The sequence below is a fragment of the Triticum urartu genome, chromosome 1A (genome assembly GCF_056163025.1).
Source record: "Triticum urartu cultivar PI428250 chromosome 1A, HENAU_Tu73, whole genome shotgun sequence".
NCBI lineage: Eukaryota > Viridiplantae > Streptophyta > Magnoliopsida > Poales > Poaceae > Triticum > Triticum urartu.
The window spans coordinates 22,194,541-22,218,509 of NC_141873.1; the positions used below are offsets into that span (position 1 = coordinate 22,194,541).

Sequence of the window (23,969 nt, forward strand, 5' to 3'; positions counted from 1 at the left end):
CGAATGATGTCAAATATCGCGTGTATGCCCCTAGAAAAGCGAAAGGCAAATCATTGACCCATCATGAGTGAACTTTTTTTTAGAGAAATCATTAGTGGCCTTGATTGGCATTGTTCGGTTCAGAGCCGGATTTTGCAACAACGACAAAAAAAATGGAAAAAAAGGAAATCTTGTTTTTCGATAATGGCCATTTTGTTTCGCGGGATTTTTAACACGCGTGAATATAAAGAACACATGATCCAAGTGGATCTCAATACGATTTAGAAAACCACATGAATTTTGAACCAGAGAGTGCTTGACAACACAAGAACAAAAACAAAAATTAATTTTTACCAAGATGTCCGTGCCGATGAAATTTTCCCTCCAAACAGAGTGGCAGAACGATTTCCCTAGAGATTCCGTTCTTGCAGATCAAACGATCAACATATATGAACAACAAAAGGCTGGTCACCATTTTGGCAAAGCATAACACAAATTTATATGCTACTACAAAAGTGTGGCACGACACAAGTATGGTGGCATTAGCCATAAACAGATGCAAGCGGGCGAAATGGCTATGAACTGAACATACGCCGAAGATCTCGACCGGTAGGGAACAACATTGCACGGCACTACATAGGCTCAACAATAGATCCTACATTGCAGACAGAGCAAACCACACCCAAAATTACATCCACCTTCGGCACCAAGCCTCCCCGCAACAAAAACCATGTCCAAAATCACACCAACGCTTCGGAGGCCACACCAAACTCTGTTCTAAACGATCGACAAACGATTCCGCAGGCTTTCTGCGAGCCAAGCCATCGGTGCTAGTTAAAGGGGACTGAAGAATAGCATTTGGGGAGTTAATGGGGATTGAACAATAGCCGAGTCTGCTGCGCAACGACGTTTACAGGGGGAAGAGCGGGATGGCCAAGGCCAAATCATCGGTTAAGAATTAGTTTGGCCAGGTCAGGGTACGCATCAGCTGGTGACTCCCTCGTTCCCCTGCGCAAAACAATGGGGGCAAATCGTGTTATTTGCATAACTGCGTATGAGGTTTGCATAAGCAGAGCGCAAAACTGGACAGAAATTAGTACATAAAGCCCAGTTTTTCATGGCACTTTTTCTCTCAAGAAAAACCACACCTCAGTTTTCATTGCCTTATTCTTAATACCAAGTAAATGTGCACACTGCAAAGAAAATATTGGTTGCCTGACACTGGCTATCCAACAGTGCAACAAAAACTGGAAGGCCACAGATTTGTCGTTCTTACTGACAGGATACTAGCCCTATGTCATACCAAATTTTGTGGTGTTCTAAAATTTAGCGAGAAATCATTGCTAGATCAATTAGTGGTAAATCTCTAAGTTCCGGAAGGCCTATGAAGGGAGTAGTCTGGCAGTGATTCATTATACGCAGAAACTGATCTAGCCCTCTGAAACATTTATTACTTGCTCCACGGAAACCACATGCGCAAAGAAGCAATATCGAACAAAAAGTAGGTACATCCGACTTGCTAGTGTATTATCTGCAACATGGGAATAATAATCAGAATTGATATTTTGGTGTACAAGCTGTTTTCCTCCAGAGTATTTTCTAGACCAAAGGCCAGACGGTCCCGATTTATAGAAAGCTATCATAAGTACGGGGTGGCAGTTTAAGAATTCCAGGTTTCATGTTCCTCTAGATAATGCTAAACTGAAAATAGGGGTGTTCAGACGGTTACCACAAAACGCGTGGAGCGACGCACAGAACCAGGAGATGCTGCCGATAGGACAGAAGCTTTTCTCTTAGCAGGAAGAGCCGGCTTCCTGTTCTTACTTTGAGAATTACTTCTATCTCTATCATTTTTGCTTCTGGAGTCAACTGACTTTATCACCGGAGTTGAGATGGGTATAGCGGAAGCATCTGAACAAACAGATGGGCTTACAGGAAGATCCCCTGTGAAAGAAAAAGAAATAAAAAAAAATTAAAGATTACATGACAAAGGACAAAAGCTTATGTGAATAAACAAGCAAAGGAAGGTTCAGTTCCATGAAAAGAAAATAGAAGACCCAGTCTTGTATGTGAAGATCATACACTGGATTATTTGGAACATTTGACATATGGTTTGGGCAATTCTCAAACGCCAGAACCAAAAAGTCATCAACTTATAGAATCTCTGTAATGTTGACATCAGATACAGTTTGGAGTTCCAGGAAATAAGCCTCATATGGTTACTGGGGGAAAACAGACCTGATGAAGCTTATAGGCTTATTGCGCCTTACTAGCACGCAGAAGTAAAGTAAGGAAATACAGATTGTTTATTGTACTAATATAAGATGCTTATAAACTTGATGCTTGTTCGTACAAAAAAAAAAGAAAAATATATTTGGTACCATTCAAAGCAGCAGCCTGGAACCTCTGTCGGATTACTCTTACAAACTTGACTAGATCGTTAGTGAGGTTCAAATCCTTCATCAGTTCCTCAGAATCTTCCACGGGTGGACTACATCGAAGTACTGCTACGAATAAAAAGAGTGTGTTTTACGACCAACCATGTGAAACGAAATATATAAGGTATAAATTTAAGACGAAATCCATGTGAAATTCCAACTCACAGGTATATCTATCACTGTCAAACTTTAACGAAAATGAAAACTCCTTCTCAGGACTTTGCAAGTCAACCTTGTCAAATACAAATTTCACGCCTTAAGAAGAAAAGAAAAAAGTAGGGAAATCAGGAGGAATCATGATGTTAACGTAATTCACTTAAGCATAGCAGCAAATTATCAATTACCTTCTCCTCCATCGACAGCCTGGAAGCCAAGCAAGTTTTGATACCAGCATAGAGATTTTTCTATGTCTTTCCTCCATGTATCATCTTCATCGCTCGTTGCTTCAAGAGCCTCGACAGCTGCCATGGCATGTGAGAATTACATCAGTGTCATATAAACTACGTCGGCGCAGTTCAATGAAGGAAACAAGCGTGACAAGAGATATAAAGCCACGCTGTATCGACAAGATACGGCAACACCATAACTCCCCCAAATGCCAAACTAACAGTCTTTTTAGTTACCCTCGAGCACATTCGATATGACCGTGGCAAGCCACTCTCTCCTGTTCCTTTGCTCGGTAATCAGGCTACTGAGCTGCTCACTCGTACCAGCCGAGGCTGAAATCGACTCCCTGACGCGCTCGCATTTCGACTCAGCGCGTAGTTTGTCTGCAAAAGTTTGACACGCAGATTTCAGGCACAGCACGAACCAATCAAAGAACTGCACAGATTGCAACATTAAAGCAAAGGTGCAGATTCCAGGGCCTGCAGTCTGCACTTACCGGACAGGGCTTGCCCTAGGTCAGCTCCCAGGTCCCGCAGCCGCTTCTTGAATCCATCGAGGTCCTCTGCAACACGGAGAATCTCATCAATCGGAGGGAAAACCGCCTAATCGAGTCCGAAATCTGAAGGATTTCGCCCGCATTTGGCGCATTTCGTTTCGCCGGCTGGAAAGAGGGCCCCTTGGAGAAAGATTGGGGTTTTCAGTTTGGACTGAGACGAGGGGGGAGGGAGGGGGGCGTGCCTCGGCGGGAGTGGAACTGGCGGGCGCCGGATCGGGCGGAGAGGGCGGCGGTGCGGACGGCCGCCGAGGCGGAGGCGAAGCGGTCTCGGCCGGCGGAGATCCGCCGCTCGCACGCCGCCCGCTGCGCCGCCAGGTCCTCCGCCATCCTCGACCGCGGCTGGTCCATACCTGCCGCCGTATCCTCGCGGCGGCAGAGGGCCTTGGGCCGCCGGCGAGGAGAGCAAGGCGCCGACGGTGAGACACACCAACCAACCCCGCCCGCTGCTCTCTGCTGAAGGTTGTTGAAGTGGGACACACCAACCAACCCCGCCTCGCTTCTCTCTGTTTTGGGGGTATTCCCGGTTTTGCCCCTCCCAGGGTTTAAGCAGTTCTCTTTGCCAATCTCTTCGTGGGCCCGCCATGCAGTGAGAGAGAACCTAATTGCAAAATTCACTTTTCTTTCATATTTGTTTTTTAACATGAGTTCAGGCCCAGGAGTATCCTTTATACCGTCTCACTGTCGCTGAGGATGAAACCACTCCCCACTCCATTTTGCCTCGGCTGGTGGATGAGAATGAAAGCGGAAGGACTTTATTGAGGCGAGTCTCAAGGGGACTCGAGTGAGAGAAAGGACCATTAAAGTATTGGCTACCGAGTGGTTGTTCTTTTATTTGTTGAGGTGAGTATCATGTCATGATTTCTTCTTCTCGTGCCTCTGAGCTAAATCTAGCAGATCCTTCGACAGGGTACCTTAACTAGGCGGTTTGGCACGTTGGTAACAGAAGCATGGTTTTACCTAGGTTCGGACTCTCCGGAGGAGATAATACCTAGCATCCTGCGTGTACTTATTTGTGTGGGAGTGTGCACAAAATACATGTAAAATACCAAGAGATTGTACTTTGTCTATCTACTAGCCAACCCTTAGCTTATATAGTGCACTGATGGTTGTAGGGTTACATATTCTAGTCGGCTATGTAGGTGGCGGTAGATTTCTTCATGGCCCCGTCTTATAGTCTTGTATGTCAAGTCCGCCAACGTCTCTATAGAATTCATCATGGGCCGCCTGATATGGCCCGGGACTGAAGACTTAGGGGTCCACAGCCTGGCCCATCAGGCCGGGGACTGACGTGGCACAGACCCCCTCAACCGGGAAATCAACAGTAGCCCCTGAACTAATCTTCAAGCTTGGTCGCACCTAGGTCATATCAGTTGCACGCTGTCTTTGATCGCATCCTTGAAGTTGGTTCAACAAAACTTCCCTCGAGTCATCTCACAGCCGGGCCACCTCTGAGGTGACGTAAATCACCTTAGTCTTGGAAATGTTGAAGGTATTTGCCAACCTACGCACAAGAAGGGCTTTCCGTTCAGCCAACTGCTTAGCAGGCTAAGTTTCCACGTCGTGTAGTAAAAGGTCGTCCGGCTAGCTCTGACAAGTCAAACCAGTCTCATTAGATGGCCTCACAAGACCATGTGTCGCCTCTGATATTATGGTAAAAGTGTTGTGAGGGGGTAGGCTAGAGACCCACTTATGTCACGTCCCATCAAGGGTGAATGTGCGCCTAGGTTCCCGCACAAGCCTTAACGGCATCACATATGTTGAACATATTATCGAATCTAACTTGCAATACATTTACAAATGGTGCAATTTATACTCTATAAGGTTCTAGAAATATGAACATCTAATAATACACTACAAACCACTATAAGATATTAGTTGGATATTATTATTTTAAAACTTATAACATAATATTTAATTAAACTAAATTATAAATGAACATATGCACATGCATACAAATATGTAAATATGCAATATATAATTTGTGGAATTGTCACACAATTTTTTTAAAATATAACTTATGTTATATCACTAATTTAAATTTAGCATAAATAAAGTGATCTGTGACATATGTTACAACCGATAAGAAAAACATTGGTTATTACCAACTAAATAATAAAATGTATACTCTTTAATATTGTTGTATGATAAAAAAATAAGTATAAAAGTTTGGTATAAAAAAATTTATTTGATTTTGCCCTAATTCATAAATTTTTCCTATCCACACCTGCATGATTTGCTAGAAGCTACCAGTTATGGCAGCGTTTATGGGACATTGATCACCTGAAGGAGCAAGTGCGCCAACCACACTTACGCTGGCGATAGAGCGCCAGATACACCAGTTGCACTTATGCCGACGGCTCCCAAGCTCACCCACGATGAGCAGGTTCAGTTGTTCGTGCACGATGATGTGTGTGGTGATGGGTGGTAGAAATGCCGACTATGATGACATGGAGGAGCCACCGCCGAGCTGCTGATGTATCGACAGGGTGAGCTGCAGTATGCCACAATGATGTAGACATCATTTCACACCGTCATAACAAGCCAAATGGGCCGCGAGATCGGCATGTGTCCTATCTAATGCGATACAAATGGTCTTTGACGACACCGCTTGCGAGAAAACAATGCGCGCGACCACAGAAGCATGACGTCATGTGGCCAAAAAAACAACAACGCCGCTCCCGAGTGTAGAAACTAGGGTGCGTCTTCATGGCAGACCAATTGCGCACTCAGGTCGAACCATGTACCTATTTGTGGCAGCAGAGGAAGAAAAGAGGGTGACACAGTCAGCATATCGTCTCCGTTGTCGTGGTCGTCGAGTGCGCATGACATTGAGGCAAGCGGGAGCGATGCACGAGATGTCGTTGATCAGACTCCAAAAGACGACGAGTGGGTCGTCGTGCTCTGTTATGCTCATCCATGTTCTGTTCCTAAAGTGTTTATGGTCTGCTTCTCTTATTGTGAGTTAATCAATGGTAGTTTAAAAGCTTCAGTTAAGCTATATGTGTTATGGGCACCGTCGGCAGTTTCGGTTTTGATTATCTGAAAGTGTTATGCTTATCTAAAATAATTTTTTCGGAAAGTGTTCGGTTATCTGAAAGTTTGTGTATGAAAATATACCCGCAAAGCAAGTTTATGTAATTAACTCTTATATTTGGGCTACTTGAATTTGATATGATCTACTCAAGTCTCTAAGGCATCTTATATTTTATACTCCCTCCGCTTTGGTCAAAGTCAAGATTTCTAAACTTTGACAAAGTTTATAAACAAAAATATCGACATATACAATAATAAATCAATACCATTCGATTCATTATTGAATGTACTTTTAGATTCAGATCATATAGATTTGTTATGGTAAATGTTTAATTTTTTTTTATAAACCTGGTCAAACTTTACGAAATTTGACTTCGGTTAAACCTAATACGCAGAGTAAATAAAAATGGAGAGTACTATTCGTTGATAGATGAGTAAATAAAGGTTGTGCTACCTCTTGAGCACTGCGTTGGTTTTCCCTTGAAGAAAAAAGGGTGATGTAGCAAAGTAGCGCAAGTATTCCCCTCAGTTTTTGAGAACTAAGTTATCAATCCAGTAGGAGGCCACGCACGAGTCCCTCGCACCTACACAAACAAATAAAATCCTCGCAACCAACGTAATAAAGGGGTTGTCAATCCCTTCACGGTCACTTATGAAAGTGAGATCTGATAGATATGATAAGATAATATTTTTGGTATTTTTATGATAAAGATGCAAAGTAAATAAAGCAAAATAAAACAACAAAAGAAATAGCTTGTTGACGGAAGATTAATATGATGGAAAATAGACCCGGGGGCCATAGGTTTCACTAGTGGCTTCTCCCGAGAGCATAAGTGTTACGGTGGGTAAACAAATTACTGTTGAGCAATTGACAGAATTGAGCATAGTTATGAGAATATCTAGGTATGATCATGTATATAGACATCACGTCCGAGACAAGTAGACCGACTCCTGCCTGCATCTACTACTATTACTCCACACATCGACCGCTATCCAGCATGCATCTAAAGTATTAAGTTCAAAAGAACAGAGTAACGCCTTAAGTAAGATTACGTGATGTAGAGGAATAAACTCATGCAATATGATATAAACCCCATCTTGTTATCCTCGATGGCAACAATACAATACGTGCCTTGCTGCCTCTACTGTCACTGGGAAAGGACACCGCAAGATTGAACCCAAAGCTAAGCACTTCTCCCATTGCAAGAAAGATCAATCTAGTAGGCCAAACCAAACTGATAACTCGAAGAGACTTGCAAAGATAACCAATCATACATAAAAGAATTCAGAGAAGATTCAAATATTGTTCATAGATAAACTTGATCATAAACCCACAATTCATCGGTCTCAACAAACACACCACAAAAGAAGATTACATCGAATAGATCTCCACAAGAGAGGGGGAGAACATTGTATTGAGATCCAAAAAGAGAGAAGAAGCCATCTAGCTAATAACTATGGACCCGAAGGTCTGAAGTAAACTACTCACACATCATCGGAGAGGCTATGGTGTTGATGTAGAAGCCCTCCGTGATCGATGCCCCCTCTGGTGGAGCTCCGGAAAAGGCCCCAAGATGGGATCTCACAGGTACAGAAGGTTGTGGCGGTGGAATTAGGTTTTTGGCTCTGTATCTGATAGTTTGGGGGTACGTAGGTATATATAGGAGGAAGGAGTACGTCGGTGAAGCAACTTGGGCCCCACGAGGGTGGAGGGCGCGCCTCCCTACCTCGTGCCTTCCTGGTTGCTTTCTTGACATAGGGTCCAAGTCCTCTGGATCACGTTCGTTCCGAAAATCACGTTCCCGAAGGTTTCATTCCGTTTGGACTCTGTTTGATATTCTTTTTCTGCGAAACTCTGAAATAGGCAAAAAAAACAGCAATTCTGGGTTGGGCCCCCGGTTAGTAGGTTAGTCCCAAAAATAATATAAAAGTTTATAATAAAGCCCAATAATGTCCAAAACAGAATATAATATAGCATGGAACAATAAAAAATTATAGATACGTTGGAGACGTATCAAGCATCCCCAAGCTTTAATTCCTGCTCGTCCTCGAGTAGGTAAATGATAAAAACAGAATTTTTAATGTGGAATGTTACTTGGCATAATTTCAATGTAATTCTCTTAATTGTGGTATGAATATTCAGATCCGAAAGTTTCAAGACTAAAGTTTAATATTGACATAAAAATAATAATACTTCAAGCATACTAACTAAGCAATTATGTCTTCTCAAAATAACATGGCCAAAGAAAGTTATCGCTACAAAACATATAGTCTGGCTATGCTCTATATTCATCACACAAAGTATTTAAATCATGCACAACCCCGATGACAAGCCAAGCAATTGTTTCATACTTTTGGTGTTCTCAAACTTTTTCAATCTTCACGCAATACATGAGTGTGAGCCATAGATATAGCACTATATGTGGAATAGAATGGTGGTTGTGGAGAAGACAAAAGAGGAGAAGATAGTCTCACATCAACTAGGCGTATCAATGGGTTATGAAGATACCCATTAATAGATATCAATGTGAGTGAGTAGGGATTGCCATGCAACGGATGCACTAGAGCTATAAGTATATGAAAGCTCAACAACTAAGTGGGTGTGCATCCAACTCGCTTGCTCACAAAGACCTGGGGCATTTTGAGGAAGCCCATCATTGGAATATACAAGCCAAGTTCTATAATGAAAAATTCCCACTAGTATATGAAAGTGATATCATAGGAGACTCTCTATCATGAAGATCATGGTGCTACTTTGAAGCACAAGTGTGGTAAAAGGATAGTAGCATTGTCCCTTCTCTCTTTTTCTCTCATTTTTTTATTTGGGCCTTTTTTATGGCCTCTTTTTTTAGTCTGGAGTCTCATCCCGACTTGTGCGGGAATCATAGTCTCCATCATCCTTTCCTCACTTGGGACAATGCTCTAAAAATGATGATCATCACACTTTTATTTACTTACAACTCAACAATTACAACTCGATACTTAGAACAAAATATGACTCTATGTGAATGCCTCTGGAGGTGTACCGGGATATGCAATGAATCAAGAGTGACATGTATGAAAGAATTATGAACGGTGGCTTTGCCACAAATACAATGTCAACTACATGATCATGCAAAGCAATATGACAATGATGGAGCGTGTCATAATAAACGGAACAGTGATAAGTTGCATGGCAATATATCTCGGAATGGCTATGAAAATGCCATGATAGGTAGGTATGGTGGCTCTTTTGAGGAAGGTATTTGGTGGGTTTATGATACCGGCGAAAAAAAGTGCGCGGTATTAGAGAGGCTAGCAATGGTGGAAGGAAGAAAGTGCATATAATACATGAACTCAACATTAGTCCTAAAGAACTCATATACTTATTGAAAAAATCTACAAGATATCGAAGCAAAGTATTATGCGCATGCTCCTAGGGGGGTAGATTGGTAGGAAAAGACCATAGCTCGTCCCCGACCGCCACTCATAAGGAAGACAATCAATAAATAAATCATGCTCTGACTGCATCACATAACGGTTCACCATACGTGCATGCCACGGGAATCACAAACTTCAACACAAGTATTCCTCAAATTCACAACTACTCAACTAGCATGACTCTAATATCACCATCTCCATATCTCAAAATAATTATCAAGTATCAAACTTCTCATAGTATTCAACACACTCATAAGAAAAAAATTACTAATCTTGAATGCCTATCATGATTAAAGCAAATTACCACGCTGTTTTGTAGGACTCTCAAAATAATCTAAGTGAAGCATGAGAGAACAATTGTTTCTATAAAACAAATCCACCACCGTGCTCTAAAAGATATAAGTGAAGCACTAGAGCAAAAACTATATAGCTCGAAAGATATAAGTGAAGCACATAGAGTATTCTAATAATTTTCAAATCATGTGAGTCTCTCTCAAAAGATGTGTACAGCAAGGATGATTGTGGTAAACTAACAAATAAAGACTCAAATAATACAAGATGCTCCAAGCAAAACACATATCATGTGGTGAATAAAAATATAGCTCCAAGTAAAGTTACCAATGGAAGTAGACGAAAGAGGGGATGCCTTCCGGGGCATCCCCAAGCTTTGGCTTTTACGTGTCCATAGATTATCTTGGGGTGCCATGGGCATCCCCAAGCTTAGGCTCTTGCCACTCCTTGTTCCATAATCCATCAAATCTTTTACCCAAAACTTGAAAACTTCACAATGCAAAACTTAAAGTAGAAAATTTCGTGAGCTCCGTTAGCGAAAGAAAATGAAACATCACTTCAAGGTACTGTAATGAACTCATTCTAAATTCATATTTGTGTAATATCTACTGTATTATAACTTATCTATGGTTCATACCCTCCGATACTACTCATAGATTCATCAAAATAAGCAAACAACACATAGAAAACAGAATCTGTCAAAAATAGAACAGTCTGTAGTAATGTGGATCAGAAGTATACTTATGGAACTCATAAAATTATAAAATAAATTGCTGGATGTGAGGAATTTATCTATTAATCATATTCAAAAATAATTAACTAAATAGCACCTTCTAAATAAAAATGGCAGCAGTTCTCGTAAGCGCTAAAGTTTCTGTTTTTTACAGCAAGATCAAAAAGACTTTCCCCAAGTCTTCCCAACGGTTCTACTTGGCACAAACACTAATTAAACACAAAAAACACAACCAGAACAGAGGATAGATAAATTATTTATTACTAAACAGGAGCAAAAAGCAAGGAATAAAAATAAAATTGGGTTGCCTCCCAACAAGCGCTATCGTTTAACGCCCCTAGCTAGGCATAAAAGCGAAGATAGATCTAGGTATTGCCATCTTTGGTAGGCAATCCATAAGTGGCTCTCATAATAGATTCATAAGGTAATTTTATGGACGCCGATAAGTGCCACACGTGTGGGTGTTAGGGAGTCCGCCCACACATTTTGTGTCGTGTATAAGAGGAACAGCCCACACACCTACGTGTGGGCAAAACAATTAGCGCCCACACGTCTCTTTTTTCCCTCCCGATCCCTCTCACACGCGTGCGTGTGGGCGAAGTTGATAACGCCCACGCGCCCATATGTCAGGCCTCGTACCTCCTGGTCCCGCACGCCACGCGTCACGGTCACCGCGCGCCCGCAGTTGCCATGGTCCAGACCCTCGTCCATGTTCGTTTAATTGCAGTTGCCATGTCGCTGAACTATGGTTGCCATGTCGGACAACTGCAGTTGCCATGGTTGCTCAACTGCAGTTGCCATGTATGGTCTGATCTAATGTAGTTGTCATGATTTCATAACTTTAGGAGTTGCCACATACTAACACTAGGCAGTTGAGAGAGTTGCCATGTGCTCACAAGCATGCTAGGGCAGTTGCCATGTAAAAAGGAAGAGTTGCCATCTGCTTACGTGCACGTTAGGGCAGTTGCCATGTACATGCACGTTAGGGCAGTTGCCATGTACCATGCAAAAACATATGGCAACCCGGTAAAAGAGAGTTGCCATCTGCTTACGTGCACACTAGGCAGTTGCCATGTACCCTGCAAAACACATGGCAAATTTGGGTAAAAAAAGAGAGTTGCCACCTGCTTATAAAAGCACACTAGGGGCAGTTGCCATGTGCAGTGCAAAAACACATGGCAACTAGCAGCTTGGGTGTGGGAGAGGAGAAGGGCGTGCAGGCAAGATGCCAAATGCCCACACACTAGCCCTTGTGTGTGCGTGCAAAGTGGCGTGTGGGCGAACTGCTGAACGCCCACACACACCAGCCCCTCCTGTGTGGTGAAACGGCCGTGTGGGCGACCGGCTGAACGCCCACACACCAGGCCAGTCCTACGTGGCACTAGAAACATGCCAAGATTCGTGCGCTCACGAACGGACACGGATCCACGCGTGTGGGCGAGATGCAAACGCCCACACGTGTGGGCGTTAACATTTCCGAATTTTATTTTCTTTCTAGGGAAGTGTTCCATGCCTTTCCTTAACGGAAATTGGAATCTAATATTCCCTTCATTCATATCAATAATTGCACCAATCGTTCTAAGGAAAGGTATACCAACAATAATAGGACATGAAGGGTTGCAATCTATATCAAGAACAATAAAATCTACGGGTACATAATTCCTATTTGCAACAATAAGAACATCATTAATTCTTCCCATAGGTTTCTTAATAGTGGAATCAGCAAAGTGCAAATTTAAAGAGCAATCATCAAAATTCACGGAAACCTAGCAAATCACACAAAGTCTTTGGAATCGTGGAAACACTAGCACCCAAATCACACAAAGGATAGCACTCATGATCTTTAATTTTAATTTTTATTGTAGGTTCCCACTCATCATAAAGTTTTCTAGGGATAGAAACTTCCAACTCAAGTTTTTCTTCATAAGATTGCATCAAAGCATCAACGATATGTTTAGTAAAAGCTTTATTTTGACTATAAGCATGAGGAGAATTTAACACGGATTGCAATAAGGAAATACAATCTATCAAAGAGCAATTATCATAATTAAATTCCTTGGAATCCAAAATAGTGGGTTCATTGATATTTAAAGTTTTGACCTCTTCAATCCCACTTTTAACAATTTTAGCATCAAGATCTAAAGACTCCGAATTTTTGGAACGCCTTCTAGGTAAAGGTGGATCATATTCAGTCCCATCATTATCAAGATTCATATTGCAAAACAAAGATTTAATAGGGGACACATCAATAACTTTTAGATCTTCATCTTTATTTTCATGGAAACTAGAAGAACACGCTTTTATAAAGCAATCTTTCTTAGCAGGCATCCTAGCAGTTCTTTCTTTGCACTCATCAATGGAAATTCTCATGGCTTTGAGAGACTCATTGATATCATGCTTAGGTGGAATAGATCTAAGTTTCAAAGAATCAACATCAAGAGAAATTCTATCAACGTTCCTAGGCAACTCAGCAATCTTAAGCAATTTTTCTTCAACCAAAGCATTGAAACTCTTTTGCGAGGTAATAAATTCTTTAATATTAGATTCAAAATCAGAGGGAATCTTATTATAATTTCCATAGGAATTGTTGTAGGAATTACCATAATTATTAGAGGAATTACTAGGGAACGGCCTAGAACTAAAATTACTTCCATGCGCGTTATTACCAAAATTGTTCCTACCAACAAAATTCACATCCATAGATTCATTATTATTCTCAATCAAGGTAGACAAAGGCATATCATTAGGATCAGTAGGAGCACTCTTGTTAGCAAACAATTTCATAAGTTCATCCATCTTTCCACTCAAAACATTAATCTCTTCAATTGCATGCACTTTTTTATGAGTAGATCTTTCGGTGTGCCATTGAGAATAATTAACCATAATATTATCTAGGAGTTTTGTAGCTTCTCCTAAAGTGATTTCCATAAAAGTTCCTCCCGCGGCCGAATCTAAAAGATTTCTAGAAGCAAAATTCAATCCAGCATAAAAGTTTTGTATAATCATCCAAAGATTCAAACCATGTGTAGGGCAATTACGTATCATTAATTTCATCCTCTCCCAAGATTGTGCAACATGTTCATGATCAAGTTGCTTAAAATTCATAATATCGTTTCTAAGAGAGATGATCTTAGCGGGAGGAAAATACTTAGAGATAAAAGCATCTTTGCACTTATTCCATGAATCAATACTATTTTTAGGCAAAGACGAAAACCAAGCTTTAGCACGATCTCTAAGCGAAAACGGAAATAGCCTCAATTTAACAATATAATTATCCACATCTTTCTTCTTTTGCATATCACACAAATCAACAAAGTTGTTTAGATGGGTAGCAACATCTTCACTAGGAAGGCCGGAAAACGGATCTTTCATGACAAGATTCAACAAAGCAGCATTAATTTCACAAGATTCAGCATCGGTAAGAGGAGCAATCGGAGTGCTAATAAAATCATTGTTGTTGGTATTGGTAAAGTCACACAATTTAGTATTATCTTGAGCCATCGTGACAGGCAAGCAATCCAACACACAAGCAAACAAGAAATGGGCAAAACGAGGCAAATAGGGAAAGAGAAGGAGGACGGAGAGAGAGAGGGCAAATAAAACGGCAAGGGTGAAGTGGGGGAGAGGAAAACGAGAGACAAATGGCAAATAATGTAATGCGGGAGATAAGGGTTTGTGATGGGTACTTGGTATGTTGACTTTTGCGTACACTCCCCGGCAACGGCGCCAGAAATCCTTCTTGCTACCTCTTGAGCACTGCGTTGGTTTTCCCTTGAAGAAAAAAGGATGATGTAGCAAAGTAGCGTAAGTATTTCCCTCAGTTTTTGAGAACCAAGGTATCAATCCAGTAGGAGGCCACACGCGAGTCCCTCGCACCTACACAAACAAATAAAATCCTCGCAACCAACGCAATAAAGGGGTTGTCAATCCCTTCACGGTCACTTACGAAAGTGAGATCTGATAGATATGATAAGATAATATTTTTGGTATTTTTATGATAAAGATGCAAAGTAAATAAAGCAAAATAAAACGGCAAAAGAAATAGCTTGTTGACGGAAGATTAATATGATGGAAAATAGACCCGGGGGCCATAGGTTTCACTAGTGGCTTCTCCCGAGAGCATAAGTATTACGGTGGGTAAACAAATTACTGTTGAGCAATTGACAGAATTGAGCATAGTTATGAGAATATCTAGGTATGATCATGTATATAGGAATCACATCCGAGACAAGTAGACCGACTCCTGCCTGCATCTACTACTATTACTCCACACATCGACCGCTATCCAGCATGCATCTAAAGTATTAAGTTCAAAAGAACAGAGTAACGCCTTAAATAAGATTACGTGATGTAGAGGAATAAACTCATGCAATATGATATAAACCCCATCTTGTTATCCTCGATGGCAACAATACAATACGTGCCTTGCTGCCTCTACTGTCACTGGGAAAGGACACCGCAAGATTGAACCCAAAGCTAAGCACTTCTCCCATTGCAAGAAAGATCAATCTAGTAGGCCAAACCAAACTGATAACTCGAAGAGACTTGCAAAGATAACCAATCATACATAAAAGAATTCAGAGAAGATTCAAATATTGTTCATAGATAAACTTGATCATAAACCCACAATTCATCGGTCTCAACAAACACACCACAAAAGAAGATTACATCGAATAGATCTCCACAAGAGAGGGGGAGAACATTGTATTGAGATCCAAAAAGAGAGAAGAAGCCATCTAGCTAATAACTATGGACCCGAAGGTCTGAAGTAAACTACTCACACATCATCGGAGAGGCTATGGTGTTGATGTAGAAGCCCTCCGTGATCGATGCCCCTCCAGCAGAGCACCGGAAAAGGCCCCAAGATGGGATCTCACGGGTACAAAAGGTTGCGGCGGTGGAATTAGGTTTTTGGCTCCGTATCTGGTAGTTTGGGGGTACGTAGGTATATATAGGAGGAAGGAGTACGTCGGTGGAGCAACGTGGGCCCCACGAGGGTGGAGGGCGCGCCTGGGGGGAGGGGGGTAGGCGCTCCCCCTACCTCGTGCCTTCCTGGTTGCTTTCTTGACGTAGGGTCCAAGTCCTCTGGATCACGTTTGTTCCGAAAATCACGTCCCGAAGGTTTCATTCTGTTTGGACTCTGTTTGATATTCTTTTTCTGCGAAACTCTGAAATAGGCAAAAAACAGCAATTTTGGGCTGGCCCCCCGGTTAGTAGGTTAGTCCCAAAAATAATATAAAAGTGTATAATAAAGCCCAATAATGTCCAAAACAGGATATAATATAGCATGGAACAATTAAAAATTATAGATACGTTGGAGACGTATCAGGCTGCTAAGCGTCGGTTGGCGGATCTTTTTAATTGATCCACCGCCTCGCGAGCTAGAGAATCTGGGAAAATCAAGTGGCTAAACGTCTTCCACTACTTCGCAACAGAGATTTTGTTGCGGAAACACTTGTAATAAAGATTGTCTTGTGTTGCAGATTTTTTCGCAACATTGGTCATGTTGCGAAATTTATTTTTCTGTCTTCACTTTTTTTGTAACAGAGGTATTGTTGCAGAAAAACTGTGCAACTGAGGTGATGAGATTTGTTTTCTTTGTCTTCTCCTTTATACACGATGTTATAGAAGAAATATTTACAATATGACTTATGTTGCAGAAATCTTCCTTGCAACAGACCGGGCGCTGCAAAAAAAAAGACCATTGTCGTTCGTCACGAGCTCCCACCGGACGATGATGAGGGCGAGTGGCACCACCAATTCCCGCCATCGCGATGCCATCGGCGAGCGCTAGAGCTCTGACCACTCACCATCCTACTCATCGGCGAGATGTACGCCATTGTCATGCACTTTTATACGGGACAGAGAGGTTGGGAAAGAGATCAGATGAGGGAGAGAGACGAAGAGATAAGATGAGGGAGAGAGACGAAGAGATAAGACGAGGGAGAAAACATGAGTGGTCTAGTGGGCCACGTGTCAAGCGCACGGAGCGGCGGCCGTGTAATCAGCCGGCTGGTGGGGATTTTTTCCGGTAAAGATAATCACGCTCGCATCCGTCGTCTCGGTTGCATGCCATGCGTCCATTCTGGACCCCACCACCACATTATTTGCAACAGCCACGCCTCGCCTCGTACCTTATCCTCTTCTCCCGAATCTCCTTCCTCATGAATCAGCGCTGCCAAGCGAAGCGGTTCCCCGTGCCACTCACATCTTTCCTTCCCCGGGCGTGAATTTGGCTCGAGCTCGCCGAGAAAGCAGTCGGAGGCGAAGGACTCGACTGCCGCTAGCATGGTTCCTGTGAAGAGAAGGAGATGGAGGTGAGAGAGAGGGGAAGTCATGGGAGGGGAAAGGCGCGGCGCCGGAGAAAGGGCTCGCCGGCGGGCAGCGGGGTCGCTAGGCAGCGCAGAAGCTTCAGGCGCGAGCCCTCCTGGTGTTTGTGGCGCCATGTTATCTCCGCAACAACAGCGTTGTTGCAGAATAGTGGCAGACCGCGCAAGTACGCGAGCGGCCGGGGATGCTGTTGCAAATTTTGCAACATGGGCCCTGTTGCAGAAAATTAGATGCGGCGAAGATGTTGTTTTAATTTTTGCAACAAGGATCTTGTTGCAGAAAATTAGACGCGTGAAAGATGTTGCGGAAAATTATACGCATGAAAGATATTTTTGCAAAAAATTAGACGCGTGAAAATGTTGTTGCAGAAAATTAGATGCGGTGGGAGATGTTATTGCAATTTTTCTAAGGGTCTTGTTGTAGAAAACTAAAGAAGAAGAGGTTTTGCAACATGGGTCTTGTTGCAGAAAATTGTAGAAGATGAGGTTTCGCAACAAAGGTCTTGTTGCAGGAAATCAAAGAAGACCAGATCTTGCAATAAGAACATTACTGCAGGAAATTAGAGAGGAGGATTGAATGGCGCGTGTCACGCAATCGAATGGTTCGCGAGGCGGCGGATCTTTTTAAAAGAGCCACCGGCCGACGCGTAGCAGCTCCCTAAAAGTAGGTGAAAAACATGCAAACATGTGGGAATTTTGGGCGGAATTTCCCTGCACTGGATAGGATCACAGATAAACCTGGCCATGGGATACCCGGCCCGGCCTAGCCGTCAAAAGCCCGACCCGGCGGACTTTTCCTCTGATGGGCTGAGGCTGGGTCTGGAATCTAGGCCCGATGACCAGGCCAAGTTGGGCCCAGGCCTGGGGTTTCTACTTCAGGCTTTGTTAGGCCTAGCCCAACGCATGGGTACAGACAGGGAAGCAAATGAAATCTCTGCTCTTGGATCTCTCCTCTCTGCGGCTGACCGGAAATCAGCAGCTAGCATCCACTGGTCGTTTCAGCCACACACTCTTCCTCCTCCGGCGTTTCTTTGTCGAGCTTATTTGTTGAGCTTTAGCCATGTCCATATCGGAAAGCCTTCCTCTGCCATCAAAACAGCTTGGAGACAAAGGAGACATATCTAGGCACTGCTTGAAGGCACCAAAAGTAAGTTCAAAACCAACATAAAGCCAAAAACTGATCAAATGCATCCTAAACTAAACCTACGGTTGCCATCTGTAGCACCATCCCCACTTCGGTTTGCCTCACTGGTGGATGAGAAGGGAAAAGAGGAATGGCTTCGCCAAGGTGAGTCTCAACGGGACTCGAGGGACAGGAGAACGGGACCATGGAAGTAATGGCTACTGAGTGGTTATCCTTCTTTTATTTGCTGAGGTATCGACCATGCCATGAGCCATAGTGGCAAAACCACCCCCCCACCCCAAAAAAACCATTTTAGGGGTTATTTCTCTTGCTTTCTAAATTTAAGTGGGTAGATACTTTGTTTTATAGCCAAAAGGGTTATGTAAATTCTTCGTAGTTGTTTTGGACTTAACCATTTCTTATTCCATAGAATCGATTCCGTAAAACTTCATATACACGGGTTCCCCTCATTTGCGGCGACACTCTAGCCGCTCCGAGATGAGGGAATGGTCTTTTGTATTAGGTTTATGTGTCATTTATGGCGGAGTCTCGCCGGTGGAGCTAGTGGCGTGTTGTCACCCGGCTCAATCTCTGCTTAGCTTTGGTGTCTTATGATGTTGGTTTCTATTTGGTCACATCTTCATCATGATATTCTCTTTCGTGGTACGGTAATGAAGCCACAATATCATAGCCCAGTTGCAAGGGTCGTGCCCCCCTCCACGTGTGCGGTCAAAAGGCTCCTTGCCCTGATTGTGGCGGGTGACTCGGGCGGCTATTCATGACCTTCGCGGTTAGCCAAGCTGTACAAGTTTGATTTCACCCGAAGAAAAAAAAGAATACAAGTTTGATTTCTATGCGGATTATTTACCAGGTGCATGGAAGAAGATCAGGTCGCGACCAGGAAATTGCAAGACTCCATTTGTTGGGGTTGATTTTTCAAGAGTTTGTCAATGCTCTCTGTTGGTTGCTTTTTTATTTGGGTTACTTGGATCTGATCTTGCTCTCTTTGGGGAAAAAATGCTGATATTTTGTGCCAAAGCCCATCCAGATACGGACAGAGAATGAGATGAGATGAGATGAGATGGCTGACCGGCAAATGAGCAGCTAGCATCCACCAGTCTCCGGTCACCGCAGCCACACACTCTTCCTCCTCCGGCGTTTCTTGCCCCCAAGCAACCACCACCGGAAATCTCTTCCCATTTTTGTCCGCTTCCCGCCGTGCGTGAGGCCTCCACGAATCCCCCGCTCCCCCCTCGCCGGATTCTTTTCCTTGCACGCCCAGCCTCCCTCCCCACCTCGCGCTATCTACCACCACCACCACCAGCAGAGGTCCGTACGGGAGGAGGACGAGGGGGAGAGCACGCGCCGGCTGGATACGCGCAGACAGTGTGCACCGTCCATGGCCGCCGCCGCCGCGGCCCCGGTGGCCCCCGGGAACGGGCGCCTCGGCCGGCCGCGGGCGCCCCGGGTGGGGCTGCGCATCTGTGCGGCGGCGGCGGCGGGGGCGGGGGAGGGGCCGTCGTGCCTCTACGTCGGGCCCATCGAGACCGCCAGCCAGGAGATGCTCGAGGCGCTCTACCGCCAGGTAATTCCAGTCCCACTCTTGCTCACCTTCCATGCCATCAGATTGCACACAGTTAATCATGAACCTGAAGAAATTAACTCAAAGTCTGCAATCTTTCTGTATCTCATACTGTGCCCTTTGGTGCTGTAAGCAATGTTGTCTGCCGCGCAATCTTTTTGATACTACCGCCTGCAGGTTCGATCGAGTTCGCCATCCCATCAGATTACACACCGGCTTGTTATTAGTAGCCTCAGCCACAGTTCAACATGAACCTGAAATTAACTGAAAGCCTGCAATCTCTTTGTACTATTCCATACTGCACCTTTTGATGCTGTAACCTGTAAACAATGTTGCCTGCTGCACGGTCTTTTTTATACTGCCGCCTGCAGGTTCGATCGAGTTCGCTATTGCCCATGTCCCATTCCATCAGATTACACACCGGCTTGTTAGCAGCTTCAGCTACAGTTCATCATGAACCTGAAATTAACTAAAAGTTGCAGTTTTCTTTTCTTTTTAAAGATTAACCTTAATACCAGTATAACTAACTGAAAGTTGCAATCTTTTTGTGTTTCATACTGTACCTTTTGATGTTGTACAATTCATGTTGCCTGCTGTACATTATTAGGCGAGCCAAGCTCATCACCATGTCTACTTGTATATAATCTAGTACCATCTTTCATGGCAGGCCAGGGATTCCTACTACAGTGGCCAGCCTCTGATTGTCGACGACATGTTCGACAAAGTTGAGGTGAACAAAACAGGCCTACAATCAGCTAACTTACGTATATCCACATTAGCACACACCACCTGATCCAAACCCCATTCGCTGTCGCGTATTTGCATCCGCATCCTAACAGTACATGTGTCCTTGACCTTGCTAGTTGAAGCTCCGGGTCTACGGCTCCCCGTCGGTCATAAAATACCCCCGCTGCAGCCTCAAGCGACAGTCGGCGTACGCGGACGCCGAGGTAAACCTTTCTGTGAAAATTCACCCCTGTTTCTTCTAGCCAAATCTACCCAGTGTTCCATTTACTTACAGACTCACAATTCAGTGTTTTGGTTGACATTTGGGTATAGGGCAGGAGGACCACTCGATGTTTATGGCACTGTCGAGCATCTGGACACTGCTGCTCCTGCTTGGTACCTCGGCGTTCCTGGTTCCAAGCTTCTACACTCTGAGCCTGGCGTTCGGGGACGCATTCGGAGCAAGGTCTCTCTTCTCTGCTGCTAAGTCGCTTGACGGGATAACAAGGGTGAACCACATGGTTTTGATCGGACTAGGCTATCTGATTGGCTATCCGGTTGCATCCGCGTCAGGTAAGGAAAGTTCTTCAGTAGATATTGTTTCTATGTTATATCAGTAGTATCATGATTTTCGTGTTCAGTTTGCGAAATTGTGTTCTCCACGCATCTTAAATCATCTTTTTGTTTTTTAAGTTGGTGCATTGCAAGGCCTGTTGACAAACAATGTGGTTGCACTAAAAGGCTCTTGCCCCAATTGCGGTGAGCAGGTTAGTTTTGCTTCTAGTAGTTGCCCATCATGGCTCCTTTTAGTGTTGAAAATTGATCCATATTTCTTTGAGTACAACATTTTGGTCATCTGAGTAAGCAAAGCATGTTCTTGCTAGGTGTTTGCATTTGTGAAGACGGATAAATCCATTAAAGCACCCCACAAGGCAGAATGCCATGTCTGCGAGTGTCCATTGGAGTACCGTACTAAAGTCGAGGTATGTGGAATACCTGTAGTTTTTTACAGCCTTTACAGCTGTTGTGTTTTTTGTCAGATTATGATCTTGCTAAATCTACATCAAGTTCTTGCACAGTGACATACTCTGCAATCCCTTCACTGATAAGATGATAGATAAGCACGTTCAGGCCCCTATACCACATTTGACACACAAGATCAACACACTGTTGCAGGACACATACTTGAATGAAAATTTCAAATTTATAACTGAGACAAAATTCAGATTTGGAAGTCTTGGTGAGAATTTGCAGTTCTACATGTAGATATCGTGACAGTGTAAAACAACACCTACCATGGCTTCACTTTTTGACATTGCTCTGCAGAGATCTCTTTCTGGACCTAGAAGAAGTTGGGTTTATGGCCGGGTTTATATGGTGAAGCAAGGACATCTTAGGAAAAGGAGATGGATCAAAGACTAGAAATCCAGTGATAGCTGTTGAAGAGATCCACATCTAGTGCGTTCTTATTGGCTGAAAGCCGGAAACTACTTTTTGAAGATAGTAGTCTTGTTGCTCTGTAGTGCATATTTCCATTGTCCATTGATCAAACCAAGCATTTTGTAAAGCAGTCCATTCTTTCCCGAGATATCCAAACTCTGCACATGAACAGATGATAAAATTATTGGCGAATATTATAGTGGTTTGCTTGTCAAATATTTGCTCAACTAAAATTTGATTTGCCTAATTGATGTAAGTGCTTGAAAGATGCTTAATTATGCTATGCAATCGCTGGGAATGTTGTCAAGTGCATATTGTTTCGTCATTTATGGGCCTAAAGGAAAGCATTATGTTATTATGAATTTATTAGGAGAGACCGGAATGACAAAAAACGGCTCCCCTAAGTCTTGGATTTATAGTACAAGGAATTAATAGGACCTAGAACTTAAAGATATGGTTAGCATTTGTTTTAATTATACTTCTGATAAATAGACGGACTGCCTGTTGGGGACATATAATCGTGAAAACATACGAAATAACAAATATAAGTCTTTCTAGAAATTCCACCAAATGACTACATACGAAGCAAAATGAGTGAATCTACACTTTAAAATATGTCTACATACATCCTTATGTTATATTCGATTTGAAATGTCTAAAAGGACTTACATTTAGGAACGAAGGGAGTAGTATGTTAGCTTAGGCTCTATATACTGACAACGATCGAACAGCAAAAAGCACAATTATTTAACTTGACAACTACTCTCTCTGTTCCGAATTACTTGTCTTGGATTTGTCTAGATACGGATGTTTCTAGACTCATTTTAGTGCTAGATACCTCCGTATCTAGACAAACCTAAGACAAGTAATTCGGAACGGAGGGAGTACTAGCTACCCCTCCGTCTCCGTTTGTTACACTCCGTCCCCGAGAACAATCTAGTCTTTGTAAGAATCACCAACAGTTTGTCACAATTAAGAACTGGTCCACTTTTAAATTTAATTAACTTTATTATTATGTTATTAGTCACGAAACACACCACCGTCACATTATCAACAGTTTTCGGGATATTCCCAGCTATTTTGTGCTCACTAATTCCACTCACTTATCAAGAGAGCTTATCAATGATTGCTCGTTTGTCATTGATTGCCGGTCTGGAAAGATCATTTTGCAGTAGTGAGTAATGTGAAATCAAAGAAATATCCGTTGCTCATAATTAATGGCTCAAGTCCAATGCACCTAGAGATGTGCATAATGGCTTCAAGATGACAAAAACATATTCTCCAAGGTGGAGCTTATTGGGTTTGTCAAAGTATGTTTACGTGTTAAACTATTATTGACCATGTAATTGAAGAGGGTTATGTGTTTGAGTGAAATATGCGCAAATCAGACCTATTGTATAAAATGATATGTGTACTAGACACGGATCACAAGAGGGACGGTCCGTGCTTGTGGCAAATGTAACCAAATCACTCGTGGCGGATGGCCAAAGATGTTGTCCGATGGCCTCGACGGGCTTTATTGTTTTTGTACTATGTCAAAATAACAAATTTTGATGGCGTGCTACATTGTACGTTTGAGTTTTTTTAAGCATTTGAGCTGTAGGAGGTTCCGGCCTAGTCTTGCCGCTATTTGGCGTTATCTCATTAGGCATCTCCAACTCAACGCGTAAAAATCCTCCCGCATTCATTTGCGGACATGAGGACCGATCGGTGAACACGAATGCGGAAGGATGCCATCCAACCGTAGTCGGATATATTTGGCCTTCCTCATTTTTTCCAAGTTCGCACGATCAAATAGCCGCACGCAACACTATTTTAAATTTAAAAATGTTTAAATATTACATTCTAACATGTTGTCCCCTTTTCACCGTCCACTGATGCTCAATCAGATCTTTCTTCAGCTGCTTGTGAGTTGGTCGATGCCGAATTTGT

At 43.0% G+C, this 23,969-nt stretch overlaps 2 protein-coding genes across 5 annotated transcripts; one reads left to right on the forward strand and one right to left on the reverse strand.

Annotated features, from left to right (window-relative positions):
- Positions 1-557: 557 nt before the first annotated feature.
- On the reverse strand, positions 558-3,875 carry LOC125543530 (kinetochore protein SPC25 homolog). 3 transcript variants are annotated; one of them, XM_048706908.2, is made up of 8 exons: positions 3,543-3,875; positions 3,301-3,366; positions 3,041-3,187; positions 2,762-2,878; positions 2,583-2,672; positions 2,361-2,486; positions 1,709-1,923; positions 558-987 (listed from the first exon to the last, which is right to left on the reverse strand). In XM_048706908.2, the coding sequence occupies exons 1-8, from the start codon at positions 3,706-3,708 to the stop codon at positions 964-966; spliced, it is 951 nt and encodes a 316-aa protein (XP_048562865.2). In that variant the 5' UTR covers positions 3,709-3,875; the 3' UTR covers positions 558-963. The 3 variants fall into 3 exon arrangements, with proteins under 3 accessions (XP_048562865.2, XP_087401004.1, XP_087401009.1); XM_087544878.1 differs by having other exon boundaries at positions 2,361-2,483; positions 3,543-3,874; XM_087544883.1 differs by lacking the exon at positions 2,583-2,672 and having other exon boundaries at positions 2,361-2,483; positions 3,543-3,874.
- Positions 3,876-19,156: 15,281 nt separating this feature from the next.
- LOC125543556 (PGR5-like A protein) lies at positions 19,157-22,253 on the forward strand. Of its 2 annotated transcripts, XM_048706940.2 has the most exons (8): positions 19,157-19,874; positions 20,539-20,601; positions 20,735-20,821; positions 20,936-21,170; positions 21,291-21,364; positions 21,482-21,580; positions 21,774-21,837; positions 21,924-22,253. In XM_048706940.2, the coding sequence occupies exons 1-8, from the start codon at positions 19,689-19,691 to the stop codon at positions 21,941-21,943; spliced, it is 828 nt and encodes a 275-aa protein (XP_048562897.1). In that variant the 5' UTR covers positions 19,157-19,688; the 3' UTR covers positions 21,944-22,253. The 2 variants fall into 2 exon arrangements, with proteins under 2 accessions (XP_048562897.1, XP_048562891.1); XM_048706934.2 differs by lacking the exon at positions 21,774-21,837 and having other exon boundaries at positions 19,163-19,874.
- Positions 22,254-23,969: the final 1,716 nt, after the last annotated feature.